The 14,556-nt window shown below is 42.2% G+C and overlaps 2 protein-coding genes across 3 annotated transcripts; one reads left to right on the forward strand and one right to left on the reverse strand.

Annotated features, from left to right (window-relative positions):
* The first annotated feature begins 6,459 nt into the window (after nt 1-6,459).
* Nucleotides 6,460-8,939, forward strand: LOC124674921 (coiled-coil domain-containing protein 124). 2 transcript variants are annotated; one of them, XM_047210976.1, is made up of 4 exons: nt 6,460-7,127; nt 8,042-8,161; nt 8,549-8,602; nt 8,680-8,939. In XM_047210976.1, the coding sequence occupies exons 1-3, from the start codon at nt 6,552-6,554 to the stop codon at nt 8,558-8,560; spliced, it is 708 nt and encodes a 235-aa protein (XP_047066932.1). In that variant the 5' UTR covers nt 6,460-6,551; the 3' UTR covers nt 8,561-8,602; nt 8,680-8,939. The 2 variants fall into 2 exon arrangements, with proteins under 2 accessions (XP_047066932.1, XP_047066933.1); XM_047210977.1 differs by having other exon boundaries at nt 8,691-8,939.
* Nucleotides 8,940-9,630: 691 nt separating this feature from the next.
* LOC124673966 (sucrose synthase 7) lies at nt 9,631-14,527 on the reverse strand. Its single transcript, XM_047210008.1, has 17 exons — nt 14,230-14,527; nt 13,959-14,091; nt 13,710-13,864; nt 13,405-13,597; nt 13,031-13,149; nt 12,725-12,941; nt 12,545-12,640; nt 12,290-12,466; nt 12,087-12,203; nt 11,832-11,998; nt 11,517-11,741; nt 11,120-11,441; nt 10,699-10,943; nt 10,463-10,601; nt 10,251-10,357; nt 10,133-10,156; nt 9,631-10,014 (listed from the first exon to the last, which is right to left on the reverse strand). The coding sequence occupies exons 1-17, from the start codon at nt 14,328-14,330 to the stop codon at nt 9,954-9,956; spliced, it is 2,598 nt and encodes an 865-aa protein (XP_047065964.1). The 5' UTR covers nt 14,331-14,527; the 3' UTR covers nt 9,631-9,953.
* Between the last annotated feature and the right edge of the window lie 29 nt (nt 14,528-14,556).

The raw sequence follows: 14,556 nt of genomic DNA on the forward strand, positions 1-14,556 counted from the left end.
AAAGGGTGACTAGATACAAATAATTTGAGAACAAGCAATAACATAATTATGAATCAATCAATAATAAATCTTGGGACTATGCATTATACTCAGAATGACAACTATGCTCTCTCAATTGGTGCATAAAGTTAGAAGATGAAGACTCAACATATAAGTAAAAAAAGACCCTTCGTAGAGGGAATCAGAGATTACTCATGTGTTAGAGCTTTTTATTTTGAATAAAGCAGAGGTGTTGAAAATGTATTTTGAGAGGTATGTATGTCTATGTCAACGACTGGTATCAAATGGTTTATCATACTTTCATATAGTGACTTTAAGAGCGGCTCCCATATAGTTCTCCTTTTGCACACCATTATTTAGGATCTCTCCAGTACATAGTGTGCGTAGCTTTATTTGTTTATTTTATATTTTTTTGTGGGTTGGGAGCCTAGTTGCCTTGCTATTTTTGCAATATTAAGGACTAGTACATTATTCATGCTATTCAAGGTATGAAGTCATGAAAAGATAATAAAGCATTCAATACTTTTTCGTAAGCTAAAACAGGAACACAAAACATGTAATAGTTTTTGAAGATTTTAAAGGTAGCACATAAGCAATTTACTTTGAAGTGGCGGTGAAATACCACATATAGGTAGGTATGGTGGACATAATTGGCAAACTTTGGTTTCTTAGAAGTTGGATGCACGAGTAGAGCTCATACTCAGTACAGGTGAAGGCTAGCAAAAGACTACGAGCGACCAAGTAAGAGAGCAATAATGGCCATAATCATGCATAGCGACAAAACATTATTAATCGAAGCATAAAGTGATATTACAAGTCAAAAAATAAATGATCATAGAGGCTTTAGGTGGCTAGTTTGTAGTCATAACATGGTGTAAGCATGTGCCAATTCATCCCAAATAAAAAATCAAAGGAGAATACCACAATATTATGCTTTTGTATGATGGAAACAACACATGATTTTTTTAATGGCACATTAAGCACTCTCAGCTATTTGAGACAAGTCATGCTACAATAATAACTACTAAGCATATAATTAAAATAACATCTAACATGACATGCTAAAGTCTAAGCCACAGTGTAAACAAGCTTCCTTTTGCACCACTATAAGCATGAAATATTTTACTCTTCTCCAACACCAATCAATTTATTTGAAACAACTCTCATAGATAATAATCAATAAAGACTAGTGAGCTAATCATACCTAAATAAATAAAACTAACAAGCTCTGAATAAAATCCGAGTGGAAAACAAGAGCTAAACGTAGTACTAGCAAAAGAGAACACTCGCAGAACAATAAGATTGAAAACTAGAGTGTTCTATGCAACAAAACTAGAGTGTGTCATTCTCCAAAACAAGTATGATGGGATCCAACCATATGCTACAACACATAAAACAAACGAAAACTAACAACAAAAATAAAGACGCTCCAAGAACAACACATAGTATATGAAGCAATAAAAATGTAGTGTCTTGAAAGATGACCTGATATTTTTGTTGATGAAGAAGGGAATGCCTTGGGCATCCCCAAGCTTTGACGCTTGTACCTCTTGGATATTTCTTTGGGTGACATGGGAATTCCCAAGCTTGAGTTTTTGTCCATCCTTCATCTCATCACATCATTCTTCTATCCCTACACTTGAAAACTTCCTTCATAAAAAACTTCACACAATTTTTATTAGCAACAATAGTGCAATCAAAATAAAAAATCCACTTTGTATTAGTTCTAACTTAAGTCAAACATCCATTAAAACATTAACTACTGTAGCTACTTCTTTTAAAAGTTCTTTCTCTCAAAAGAACTTAAAAAGAAAAAGATTAAGAGGCAAATGTAAATAGTGGCAGAAATCTGTCAAAACAGAACAGCAGGTAAAGATCGATTTTTTCAAAACTCCTCTGTTGCTCAAATAGAAAAGTGCAAAACTAATGAAAGTTAGATAATAACCCGGGACAGGTGCTCAAAAAATTTCAGATCAATCCGACGTTTTGGATGAGAATAATTATTTTTTAGTGGCAGCACAGAATCTGTTTCAGGACAGCAACTTTCCCAAATCTTACATTCTTCCTATTAGAGACTATCCTTGGCACATAAACGAAATAAAAAGGATAAGGAGAGGTTGTTACAGAGGTAACAACTTCCAAGACTTAATCAAAATAAAAATTACAGACATAAAACATGGGTTATCTCCCAAGAGTGCTTTTCTCTTAACGCCTTTCAGCTAGGCGCATAAAGCTTGAATCAAGTATTTTCAAGTAAAAAGCATCGACATCATTAATGGCAGAAGCCTTACGTCTACCTCTCTTACCTTTACTCTTTCCCTTAGGGAAAACATGAGAACCGCCTGGTGAGGAAGTGAAAGTCAGTGCCTTTCCCCGCATCTATTGTTGCTCCCATGAGTTTTAGTAGAGATCTTCCAAGTGTGATTTGTCCCTTTCCTACACATTCAATGAAAGGATAATCAGGAGATACCATTCTTCATAGGATTTGTGTTACACTCCTTTAGCTACTCCAATGGGTAATATAACGGCGTTATTGGTAAGAGATATTCCTTCTCCACCCTCAGAAAGTCCCCAAAGACATAAAGACTCATAAATATCTTTAGGCATAAAACAAAACTTAGACATAATATCGCAATGAGCATGAAAAGTTTCACCATTTATATCAAATTTTACTGTAGGGAGCCAACTTGAGGGTTCGGAATTTATTGGAACATAATCATAATTTTTACCAAGCAGATTATAACATTCTTTAAAACAAGTTGTACTTGTCTCAAGAGTATTTAATCTAGCATAAATGCTCACAGAGGATGAATCAAATTTACTAGGTGAGCTATACGTTGCAATCAACTTTTTTATGGCATTAAAAGCTTGATCTCCATCACAATGAAGGAAATCTCCTCCTACTACATCATACAAAGCATATCTATAACAAAGAACAAGACCAAAGTAGAAGCTACTAAGAAGCAGGCCTAGAGTCATTTTAGGTTCAGTTTTATCATAAAAATTATTAATTCTAAACCAAGCTTCTTTAAAACTCTCCTCACTCCCTTGTTTGAAAGTGAAGAGGTGACATAGTAACATGACTAGACATAGAAGCAACTTAAAGTAGAGATCTTCATCGGTGCCGTTCTTGGCAGATCGCCGGAGGGGCATCCTAGAGCAGCAACTCTCCTTCGAGCGCAACACATGGCGACCGCGCTCGTCGCCATGATCCTTGGCCAGCATGGTGGCCCATCTTCAACTTCCAGATCGGAGGCCCTCCGATTCTCCTGCTGGTGCTCCACGCTTCCAGAAGGCCAAGTGGTGCGTCCCCGGCCTCCTGGTGGTTGCCAGCAGCGGAATCTTTTCGCCGGCGTGGAGTATTCGAGCATGCAGCTCTATGAGCTCGGCGGAGACGCCTGGAGCTCGCCGGTTATGGGTGGCAGAGGCACTGTCCTTGATTGCATTTTCTTATGTTTTTCCATGGTGCTATCTGTAAAGTGCGAGGCCCTTACTTCAAATAGTTGGTTTGTTAGGACAAGGGATGACAAAGGGCTTAGCTGCAAAATGTACCTGCCACATGTAATTCAATGAAAATGCTCCTCTGGGGTTGTTGACCCCGCTTTGTGTTCATTTTTTTTTTGTTTTTGACAATGTTCAGAAAATCGTTAATCGTTACTTATCAGTTGACCTCAAAATAAGGATTAATCGCTTATCGGCCGGTTAATCGATTTTATCGGTCAGCCATCTATTAGCTTATATTTTTGTAAATCCTAATTTTCAACACCAATTTTTCTATAATATACTCTCTAAAAATAATATTGGAGTATTGAATAGAAGTATCACCTTCATTCCTTGCATTTGAATCAATAAAAATGGAAATTTTGAACTAATGCACAATTCTACAAGACCATAGGACGAAAATATCGACTGGCAGATCAAAGTTCAGGGAAATTTCACTGAAAATCGGATATTAAGTTGCAAGCAACAGATTATTGCATTACGTAAAGTGTGTAAAGTAAACAATAAAATTATCCTTCGATAAAGCATTGTTGTTTTCTCCCTAGTAGCAACAACACATCTACAACCTTAGGAGTTATTGTCACTCTCCCAGATTTCTAGAGGCATGAACGCACTATCGAGCATAAATACTCCCTCTTGGAGTCACAACATATACTTGGCCAGAGCATCTACTAGCAACGGAGAGCATGCAAGATCACAAATAACATATAAAACAGATCTATAATCAACTCAATCATAGTACTCAATATTCATTGGATCCCAGCAAACACAACATGTATCATTACATAAAGATGATCTTGATCATGTTAGGTAGCTCACAAGATCTAAACATGAAGCATATATAAGGAGGAGAAGACAACCATCTAGCTACTGCTATGGATCCGTAGTCCAAAGATGAACTACTCACGCATCACTTTAGATGCGGGCATGGTGATGAAGAGGCCTCCGGTGATGATCTCCTCTCTGGCAGGGTGTCGGGAAGAGCTTCAGAACCCTCCCGAGCTAGGGTCGACGATGGCGGTGGCTACGGAACTTTTCGTGGATGGAGGCTCAGATCTTTAGGTTTTCCCGAGGATGTCAATTTATAGGCGAAAGGACGATGTCGGTGGGCGCCCGGGGGGCCCATACCACACCTAGGCGAGGCCAGGGGGCCGCGCCTAGGCATGGTGTGCCCTCTATGGTGCACCTCTTCGTCTCTCCATCGGACTCCGTCTTCGTGATAGCAAAATTGGAACTTCGGCTTTTGTTTCGTTCAATTCCGAGAATATTTCCAAAACAACTTTTCTGAAATACAAAAACAGCAGAAAACAGGAACTGACACTGTGGCATCTTGTTAATAGGTTAGTTCCAGAAAATGCATAAAAATACCACGAACTGTAAATAAAACATATAGCAATTAGTGTAAAACGAGCATGGAGCAAAAATTATAAATACTTTTGCAACGTATCAGTCGGCGGCATGTAAGCGTGATCGCATCTCATCCCGATGGTGCAAGAAGTATTTCAACCTCTAAGCCTTTGTGCCTTGTTGGAGGCCTTTGGCTCGGGGGCAGGCTCGTGCGGTAGCACTCCAAGTGGTCATGGTTGGTCGTGCTTGGAAGCTTTGACAAGATCGTGGTGGAGAAGGGGATGGAAGAAGGCTGAATCGGATTTCCTCTTTCATTTTTTTGAGTTAAATACATTATCTGTCATTATACTTGTGCCTGTTGCTTGATTTAGTCCTCATACTTATAATTTGCAGAATTTTATGCACGTACTTGTGAAATGGGTTCGATTTAGTCCTAAATCAGTTTTGTCGTCAAAATTATGTTGACATGGAGGACACGTGGACATAGGCCCCACTCGGAATAGAACAGATGCCCTAGAAACTTGCATATAACCCCTCCTAAATTCGTCCGTTACAATTGGTTAATCTCCCACCATGTTATTTATGCGAAAACCTCCCATTTATTATTTAAAATTAGCAATTTCTCAAATCTCTAAACCCAACTTTATTTCTCCGTAATACCAATCAAATTAATAAGCACACACATGTCATTTCTACTCTACATAAATAATCCTAAAGTCGACTTTTTTGAAGAAAAAAACACCGAAACATGATTCGAGGTGAGGACTGGCTTACTAAAACAAGGCGGCGGTTCCCCTTCATGGTGGCAGATGTGAGCCATTGCCGACGCGATCAACGCCACCGCCGGTGTCGCCTCCAAGTCATTTTCCCTCCTTGATCAGTCGCTACAAGCTCCGGTCGAGTGTTCGCCGCCACCGTTGCCTTCCCATGTTTCCCTCTCCGTCACCTTCTTTTTCCCTCCCTCGCACATAACAAAACTCCCTGGAACTAAAACAACTTGGGGTGTTGATTAATTGACTAGATGTGGAGGGTGCGATCTGCAAACTTATGAGAGCGCTAATATAAGTTCTATATGCGGGAGGGGCCACGTGTCGTTCATATCAGCGCAATTTTGACGGCAAATCTGGTTTAGGACTAAATCGAATCCAATTGACAAGTAAGTGCGTAAAATTCTGCAAATTGCATGTGTGAGGACTAAATCGAGCCACATGCACAAGTACAAGGACTATTAGTGTATTTAACTCTCTTTTTTTCTAGGATCTCCGGTGCAAAAGTTAATGGAAGACCTTCTTTTGCACCTGATTTGCTCCAAGTTGTAAAAAATTTATGTGAGGTCTTTCATGTAATTTTTTTGCACCGGATTTGACCTCAATTGATAATTGGTTACTGATGTAATGTGACTATGACTTCTGCTGATTATAACGAAGAGAAAGAGTTGTGTCAATGAAAAAATAAGATCTTCACGTCAGCCTCCACGTTTTGATCCTCCACGGCCTGGCGTCCACACGAGTTGTTGTACAACCAGAAAACTCTAGAAGGTGTTTCGTGCCGGAACGAACCTGAAAAGCAACACGTACACAATAAGCGAGTCGGCAATAACCCTGTAAACGCGAGCCCTAGACCGACCGGGCATCTTACCGGAATCCCAATCCAGACCTCAGCTTCCCCCAATTCGCACCGCCGATCGCCGCGCCGCCGCCGCGATGCCGAAGAAGATGGGCGTGAACTCCAAGGCGGAGGCCGCGCGCGAGCGCCGCTCCGCCGAGGAGTCGGACCGGCGCCAGAAGGCGGAGCGGTCCAAGGAGGAGGAGTACTGGCGCGAGGCGGAGGGGTCCAAGCCGCGCGCGGCGCGCCGCCGCGAGGAGGAGGCCGAGAAGAAGGCCGAGGCGGCGGCCCGCAGGGCCGAGAACCGCCGCCTCGCCGAGGCCGAGGAGGCGGCCCTCGCCAGGGCCGCCGCCTCCTCCAAGACCGACGCCCGCAAGGCCAACCGCGTCGCCGCCCCGGCCGCCAAGGTCACCGAGGCCGAGCTGCTGCGCCGCCGCGAGGAGGAGCGCCTCCGCCTCGAGCGCGACGCCGAGGCCGCCAAGAAGCGCGCCGCGCGGGTCAGCGAGGAGGACGAGTACGAGCGCGTCGTCGTCGTGCCCAACACCAACAGGGACGACTCCATCGTCGAGGCGTCCTCCGTCGGCGAGGCCATCGCCCGGATGTCGCTTGTCAACTCCGAGTCGCCCTTGCCTGCCGACAGGCATCCCGAGCGTCGCCTCAAGGCATCTTTCAAGGTATATTCCTATGTGCTTCTTAGTACAAAGTTTATAGTAGATGTCTACTCAACTAACTGCTGCATAAGTTTGAAATTTGATGATATAATCACAAAGAAAAGGTATTTCTGCGCTACTAGGAGTTCAGGAACAACTAAAACACGGTAGAATTTAATCCTTCCATGGACATTGGGTTTGCTGACAGTGATAAGTATTATCTGGAGGTGAATTGTGAGAATGCACAAAAGGTAACTTCTTCTAATACTAGCTGCACAGGTGTGCTAGATGGTGCTTGTTTGCATTTGTTTCGATGTTGCATGAACACCATTAGAGACAGTATGAAATATCAAATCTGTATAGTTTCCGAAGAGAGGATGACATGAGTTCATATCGGATATTGTAGAGCTAGTTGCTCCTTGAACATAATGAGTGCAGTATCTTGTATGGTACTTATTGGTTTATTTCTTGTATGCTAACAACGCATATGCTGAGGGCCAAAAGGAGAAGTTTCTCGAAAGAGGGTCTCGCATCTGATTAGCTAGCCAGCGAGGCAATAGCTTACCAATGTGATGGCCAGTAGATGGTCCGAGACGATGACCAGCTACTGTCCCTTTAACTGTCAGTCATGGCTTGCATATCAAAGAAGGACATGTATTTGTGTGTAGCAATACATTTAGTCTTATGATCTTGCTGTCCCTTTAGTTCCAACTTCAACACTGACTTCTGATTTGTAGATTTTTTTTGTCATGTCATTTACAACAGTTTTATGTACTACTATATATGCCTTCATGTTACTTTGCAACATCGTACATTGAATGCTATTTAGTGTACTCATAGTGGGTCATTTAGTTTTACTGTCGTATGCTATGGTTGGAATATTCATGGTCACTAGACATATGTTTCTTATAAACACATTTGAATTATCTGTATGACAGGCATTCGAAGAGGCAGAACTTCCTAGGCTGAAGGAAGAAAAGCCAGGCCTAACACTGAAACAGTACAAAGACATGATATGGAAGCTATGGAAGAAATCGCCAGACAACCCTTTGAACAAGGTTTGCTCTTAATGTTATATGCTACTGTTTTTTCCTATTATATTTCCTATATGTGCCCCTGATTTTCTTGGTTTTGTCAAGTTATACTGCCTTTAGCATTATAACATGTAATTTGTAATTATGTGTTGCATAATTATAGTCCAAAGGACCTTGTGGCGATCTATCAGTGGATAAGAAAGAGAATGGGGGCAAACCTTGACAATAGGTCATGGCATCACATTAAGTTTAATGTATTTAATGAAAAAAATATTTTCCATTAGTAGTATTTATCTCACGAGTGATAATTCTGGACATTCCATGCTTTTTAACTTGGAGAGCAGAAGTGGTGGTGTATGATACTCTAGGGTTTGTTGTCTTGCCTGAGTTCTGACTAATTATCATGTGCAGGCGGCTGAGTGAGGATGCACTCCTAGTTTCCTACTTAATGATATGATCTCTATGGTGAGTTTTCATGGGATAAATGGGCACATGTTACTGATGTTACTGTTTGTGGAACAATAACACGCCTTAACACGCAGGCATCCAACAGAACTGAACTGCAGCTGCCTCGATATCTTTGTTCGTGGACTGGATTGTGTGGCGGAGCTTGAACCAAACACTGGAGCTTCTCGGCTAATAATCAATGAATTGATGCAGTGTATATTGTGAGGCTTACTTATTCGAGATTTTGTCCAATTTTCTCTTGTACTTAGATATGTTTGGGTATGTTAGTACTTAAATATTCAACAGTTGCCATATCGGAATTATGGATAATATGAGATAATTATGTCATTTTCTCTGCCCATGTCTTTATAATCCTTCTGAGTTATTCATCTGATCATCGTGATTGTAGAGAAAGTAGCACTGGCGTGAATATTTTTTTTTTTTTGAGAGACCCTATCAACAATGGTGGCTCTCCACAGGTAATTATGATTCCACCAGGTCTTGCATGACTCAACTTGGAGGTGTCAATGAGGCAATACCGCGAGCGACTGTGGGTTGTGAGGTGGTTGTGGTCTTAGACAACCTCAGCCCTTTTCTTTTTTTTGAAATGGAGGCAATAGCTTTGCCTCATCCATCAATTAAGAAAATTAAGAAGAGAGCAAGCAGTTTTTAGGAGAAAATCGTGTGAAAACATACAACAACAGGGCAGCACAACGGGTCACACCCACTCTAGCCAACACAAAAGACCACAAGACGACAGGCCGCACCCACTCTAGCCAACACAAATAACGACAAGACCAACACAAATAACCACAAGACGACGAACACTCCAACACCGCACTGACAAGGACATTATATGGCATAAGGGGTACCGCAACAACATCTTCGGGCATATTTGACTTAACAACCCCATCAACAATAGGAACCAAACGCCTGCTAGAAACATGCGAGGGAGAGACTACAACGTCAACAACACCAATTTTCTCAAAGCCAATTGCGTGACTCGATGGAGAAGCCACAACCGAGATCTCGTGCAAGTAGTCGAGTTGTTTACGATGAAATATGGATTTCATTAATCATGAATAGAGATTACAGCCACATTGTCCAAGTAGTCGAGTCAAGTAGAATAGCACCAATCTCAGCATGCCGTCTACTCATGAACTCGGACCATACTTTGCAAGCTCATGACTTGCAACGGTTTGCTGCGATGAATCTCACTAATTTTTACATCCTTGTCACCATGAACCAGCAGTTTGATGTGATCGTCCAACTTGTACAACAATAAAAATCACACACGTATACAAATACCACACCCATCAACTTCACACTATGGTATCGGATATTGGTTATTTCAGAATACAATCATAGTTCATCTGTAGCTGTTCTCCTCATATGTTGGCGGCTTCGGCCCTAGTAGGCTGGTCATCATCCTGCGCACACAAGGAAGCTTTCAAAGATCAGTATGCATGCATGATGTATAATCTAGCACTCATCGTCGTGCTGTTTCGCAGCTAGTTTCATTGCTGGAAGGAAGAACCGAACACTAACCTTTGGACCCTGCCCTGCGGCTTTCTGCAGCACCCAAATCCCAAACAACAAACATGTCAGTCAGTTGTTGCTTCCCCGGTCTTTCTTCAGTAAATTTCGTAAGAGTGGGCACACTTGCCTTTCTTTCGGCCTTGCTACGATCTCGTTACGGCGTGCCACCACACCTGTTGACGTTGAGGGTGCGATTCTTGGAGGCTGCTCGCCTACTCTGGGGACGGTCTTCACCTGAAAGAAAAGATGACATGATCAATGATCAGACCTCCTTTTTTTATCGTCTTGTTTACATTGTGCATTGGCCATGGCACAAGATAAATCACAGCATAAACTCACCAGATTCCTGAACTGAAGATTGTAGAACATCTGCAGGTAGCGTTGTTTGGCCACTCTCTCTTCCTTGTTCAGCGTCCTCCAGAAGCCATACATTGATCCCATGTTCAGCACTTTAGTTGCATAAATTTTCCATGTGTAGCTGCCATCATGTATAACACGTGGTTAATATTTTCTTACCAGGTGATAGGAAGATTGGTGCCTACCATTCATGAAGCAGCATGAGAGTTGGTGCCTACCATTCATAGATGCGCTGAAGTCCAGCAGTGGACACCTTGTTCCAGTAGCTTGGGTCTTCCTTGCACGTCTGGAAAAAGTTTGCAATCTTGGTGCCTGCCTCCCTGCCATTCATTGGGTTTATGTGGAAACCCGAGACCCCGTCGACAATGATCTCCGCCGGCCCTCCTTGGTTTGTTGCGAAGGTTGGCAGCCCGCAGTTCATTGCCTCGATGACTGTTAGCCCAAATGCTTCATAGAGAGCAGGCTGAAACCAGATACGAGATGATTATGAGCCTAGATTTGAGGTTTCATTGCAAGAAATAAAGAAAATTCTAGAGTTGAGGTATTATGCACTGGTTAGTTACCCCATAGCATACATTTCAGAGGACTGAGGCATATGCTGTTTAAACCGAGCAGCTAGTTTTGTAGGTTATTGCATACCTGAACAAATGCACCCTTCGTATCTGCGATGTAACGGTACAGCTCGCCATTACGGACACGGTCAGTCTGTGCCTTAATCCAGCGGATCTGTCCTTTCAGTTGATACTTGTCGATCAAACTGTGCATCTTGTTGATCTCCTCTATCTCTTCTCGGTCCTTGGACTGTGCAGCATTCAGGAGGCCTGCCACGACGACAAGGTTCACAAGGTCCCTGAGCTTCTTGTCCTGGCCATACCACTCGACTAATCCAGTGATGTTCTTCACCTTGTCCAGCCTTGCCATCGAGAAGATGACTGGCTTATTTCTGTCTGCCAGATAGCCTCTGATTTGGTAGCATCACAACGGTTAGCAACTTCGTCTGATCAAATAAAAGTACATGTTTTACCAAGGGACTCACATGTGTTCATCTGTGTCCTCCTTACTGTACAGTAGCTCTTCAATCTGTGGGTGTAAAGCTGTCAGCCGCTTCTGCTTCTGCGTGAAGGGGAAGTAGACGGACTGATCGGCACCAGGTGCAGCAATGTTGAACTTTGGATCAAAGACATTGATGCCTGTGGCGAAGCGGCAAAGCCCGGGCATTGTGAATGCATAGTGGTGTTCATATTGGCCAGGCTTCTCTTTGCTGCATCAGATATTCATGTTAAAAAATTCTAGGAGCAGTACTCAAGCATTCTTAGAGCACTGAAGTTACGGTATGGTTCAGTATACAGACCTTCCAGCTATTTCTTGGTATGTGCTAGTTATGATGAAGTCAGTAGTGTTCATGGCGATCATATCAGCAGTGAATTGGCAGGAGAAGTGGTACTTCTGGTCGAGTTCTCTCCACTTGACATCTGAGTCCTCATACTTAGTCTTCTCCAAAGCATGTGCAATTGTTCCCTGTCACGAAGACCATTTAGGGATGTCATATCAACTGTGATTGTTAACAAAAGAAATCTTGAGTAATCCTATGTGATTAAAAAATCACCTGTGTGACTCCTAGTTTGCTAGACATGAGGGATGCCACCAAGTTGCCATCAGTGTAGTTGCCAATGATCAGGTCTGGTTTGCCCTCTAGAATGTCAAGAATTTTGGCAGAGGCATCCTGAAATTATGCCAGAACAAAATTTTAATCAAGACAAAATCACCAACAGAAGAGTGCTGATAATCAATAACTCATAGCTGGCAAACCTGAGCATATCTCTCTAGGTAAGGGTAAATGTCAAACCGGGAAACCCACTGGCGCAAATCCTTCCCATCTTCGGTCTTGAATGGCACGCGGAGTATGTGTGAATATTTTGTATTCTCAACTGGTTCGAGCTCCACATTACATTTTGTGCCTTTGGAATCTGGTATCAATCTTGTTAGCTGCAGCACAATAGTAGCCATTAGTTCACGAGTACGACAAATGACATAGCAATAGGATCACGGTGTAATATGCTTTACCACAAGAATCTTTGGTGTTATATGCAAACCCTGCTGCTTGATTCTTTGCAGAAGCTCCTCTTCCATGGACCTGACTTGGTCTAGGATGTAGACGACCTGTTACATAGAAACCATGCCTTCAGAGTATGATAACCTGACCAGAATATCATTTTTCCTAATATTATTTGATGATATTGATACCTGACCACCAGTGTCTGGCAAGCCTAAAACCTTCTCTTGGCCAAAGTAACCATGGATAGAGAAGACAACAATGTTAAATATGGATGGAACCCTGCTAAAGAACTTCTCCATGTTGATAGGATCCGGTGCCTGTAGCACTTCAGATAGGAAATTCAGCGTCTCCTTGCACCTTTCGGCAGTGTCACCCCATCCTTTCTCCAATCCCCACTCCTGAAATCTGCAAGACCAATGTAAAGAAACCTTAGGCATGGTTGAACATTGTTAGCACCATGAATGTTATAGCTACATAATTTGATGGCACAATACCTTTGTTCAAATTTCAAATATGGTGTGTATCTTGGCAGCCCACTAACAAAAACTTGTGCAAGGAGCAGTGCTGTCTGAAGCTTTTCCACCGTGTCAATTGTGTCGTTAACCATCAGTTTCTGCATGTTTATAAGGATATATAAGTCCAACCAGTAAGTTACTTTTGATACTTTAATAATCTCTGTGATATTATAGTTCTTTTTCCTTCTTTATTTCTGTTTCTTCCTTTCGTTTTCTTTTTCTGCTTTTTGTAACATTGCTAGGCTGTATTTCTCCCGCTTCCTTTGCGTTTTTATCTAATATACAAAGACACGCGCTTTGGCATGTGTTCGAGAGAAAAAAAAAACTGTGATATTAATGGCTGATATCCTTACCTCACCGCGGTAATTCAGGGCAAGTAAGTACTCTAATAATGGCTTCATGCTTTCAGGTTTGCCACTCAACTTTGAAGACATGAATTTAGAGACAAATTGCATCCCATTCCCTATGGACGAGGGAAGTGTCAGATGAGGTGTTGAGAGGTCAAGAGCACCGAAATCAACTTCCAGTGAGTTATCATCCTTCGCCCTGAAATTCACATGAACAGACATCCTTTTCAGTTTCACACTTACACTCATGACATAGCATCAAATTGCATTTTCATCCTTGTGAGGCTTATATTATATTAGCAAATGAATACCATTTCTCATCATATAATGTCTCTTTGAACTTCAGGTACTCCGATGGTGTGATTCCTTCGACCGACAGATCATCGGCATGAACTTTGACGTATTCCCAGATGCCAGGATTCATTCTAACAGCGAATGCAACAAATGGTGGTAGCACTACCGCTTCCTGCAAACATAAGGATACATAATTTAATAATCTCCATCGTTCAAACATTATTCAAACTGCAGAAGGGAATTGGTTAATTTGGAAGTGAACTAACCTGGGTCGAACAAATAATGTAACCGAGAAACCCTTCAGCAAGCTTTTCCTTCTCGGCTTTGTCATCGAGTGATTTTTCCAGCTCCTCCATGAGCTGCTGATTCTTCAGGAGCCTCCTACCTTTTGATATGTACCTGAAATATTTTGGCTCCGATTTCAGGATGGAAGCTTACACAGCAGCAGCATCACATGAAGAATAAGCTTTTACATGCAATACAGCATAAATAATTTTGATCCAGCTAACGCAACAACCAAAGTTTGGATTTTAATACCTCTGGAAGCATCTCTTCATCTGGTACCGGCTTTGCCGCAGCGCATCGGGCATGCTCTCGGCAACACTATCCATTCTTTTGAAGCTAAGCTTGGAGGCCATGGTGAGAGGCTACCAGGCTTGTTAAGGTTGGTGGAAAGGTCCACGAACTCTATTGGGAAGGCAACTGAGAAAGTATGTTGTGTGATTGTCTGGGTGTTGATGCACGATAATTTATAGAAGAGGAGCACCCATACGTTCCTCCCTGGAGAAAGATTTCTTTAACGTGGACGTAGCTGGAGATTGCAATTTGCAAGACATATGAGGCTAAGCTGAGAGGAGAAAGCAC

This window comes from Lolium rigidum, chromosome 7, assembly GCF_022539505.1.
Source record: "Lolium rigidum isolate FL_2022 chromosome 7, APGP_CSIRO_Lrig_0.1, whole genome shotgun sequence".
Lineage (NCBI taxonomy): Eukaryota > Viridiplantae > Streptophyta > Magnoliopsida > Poales > Poaceae > Lolium > Lolium rigidum.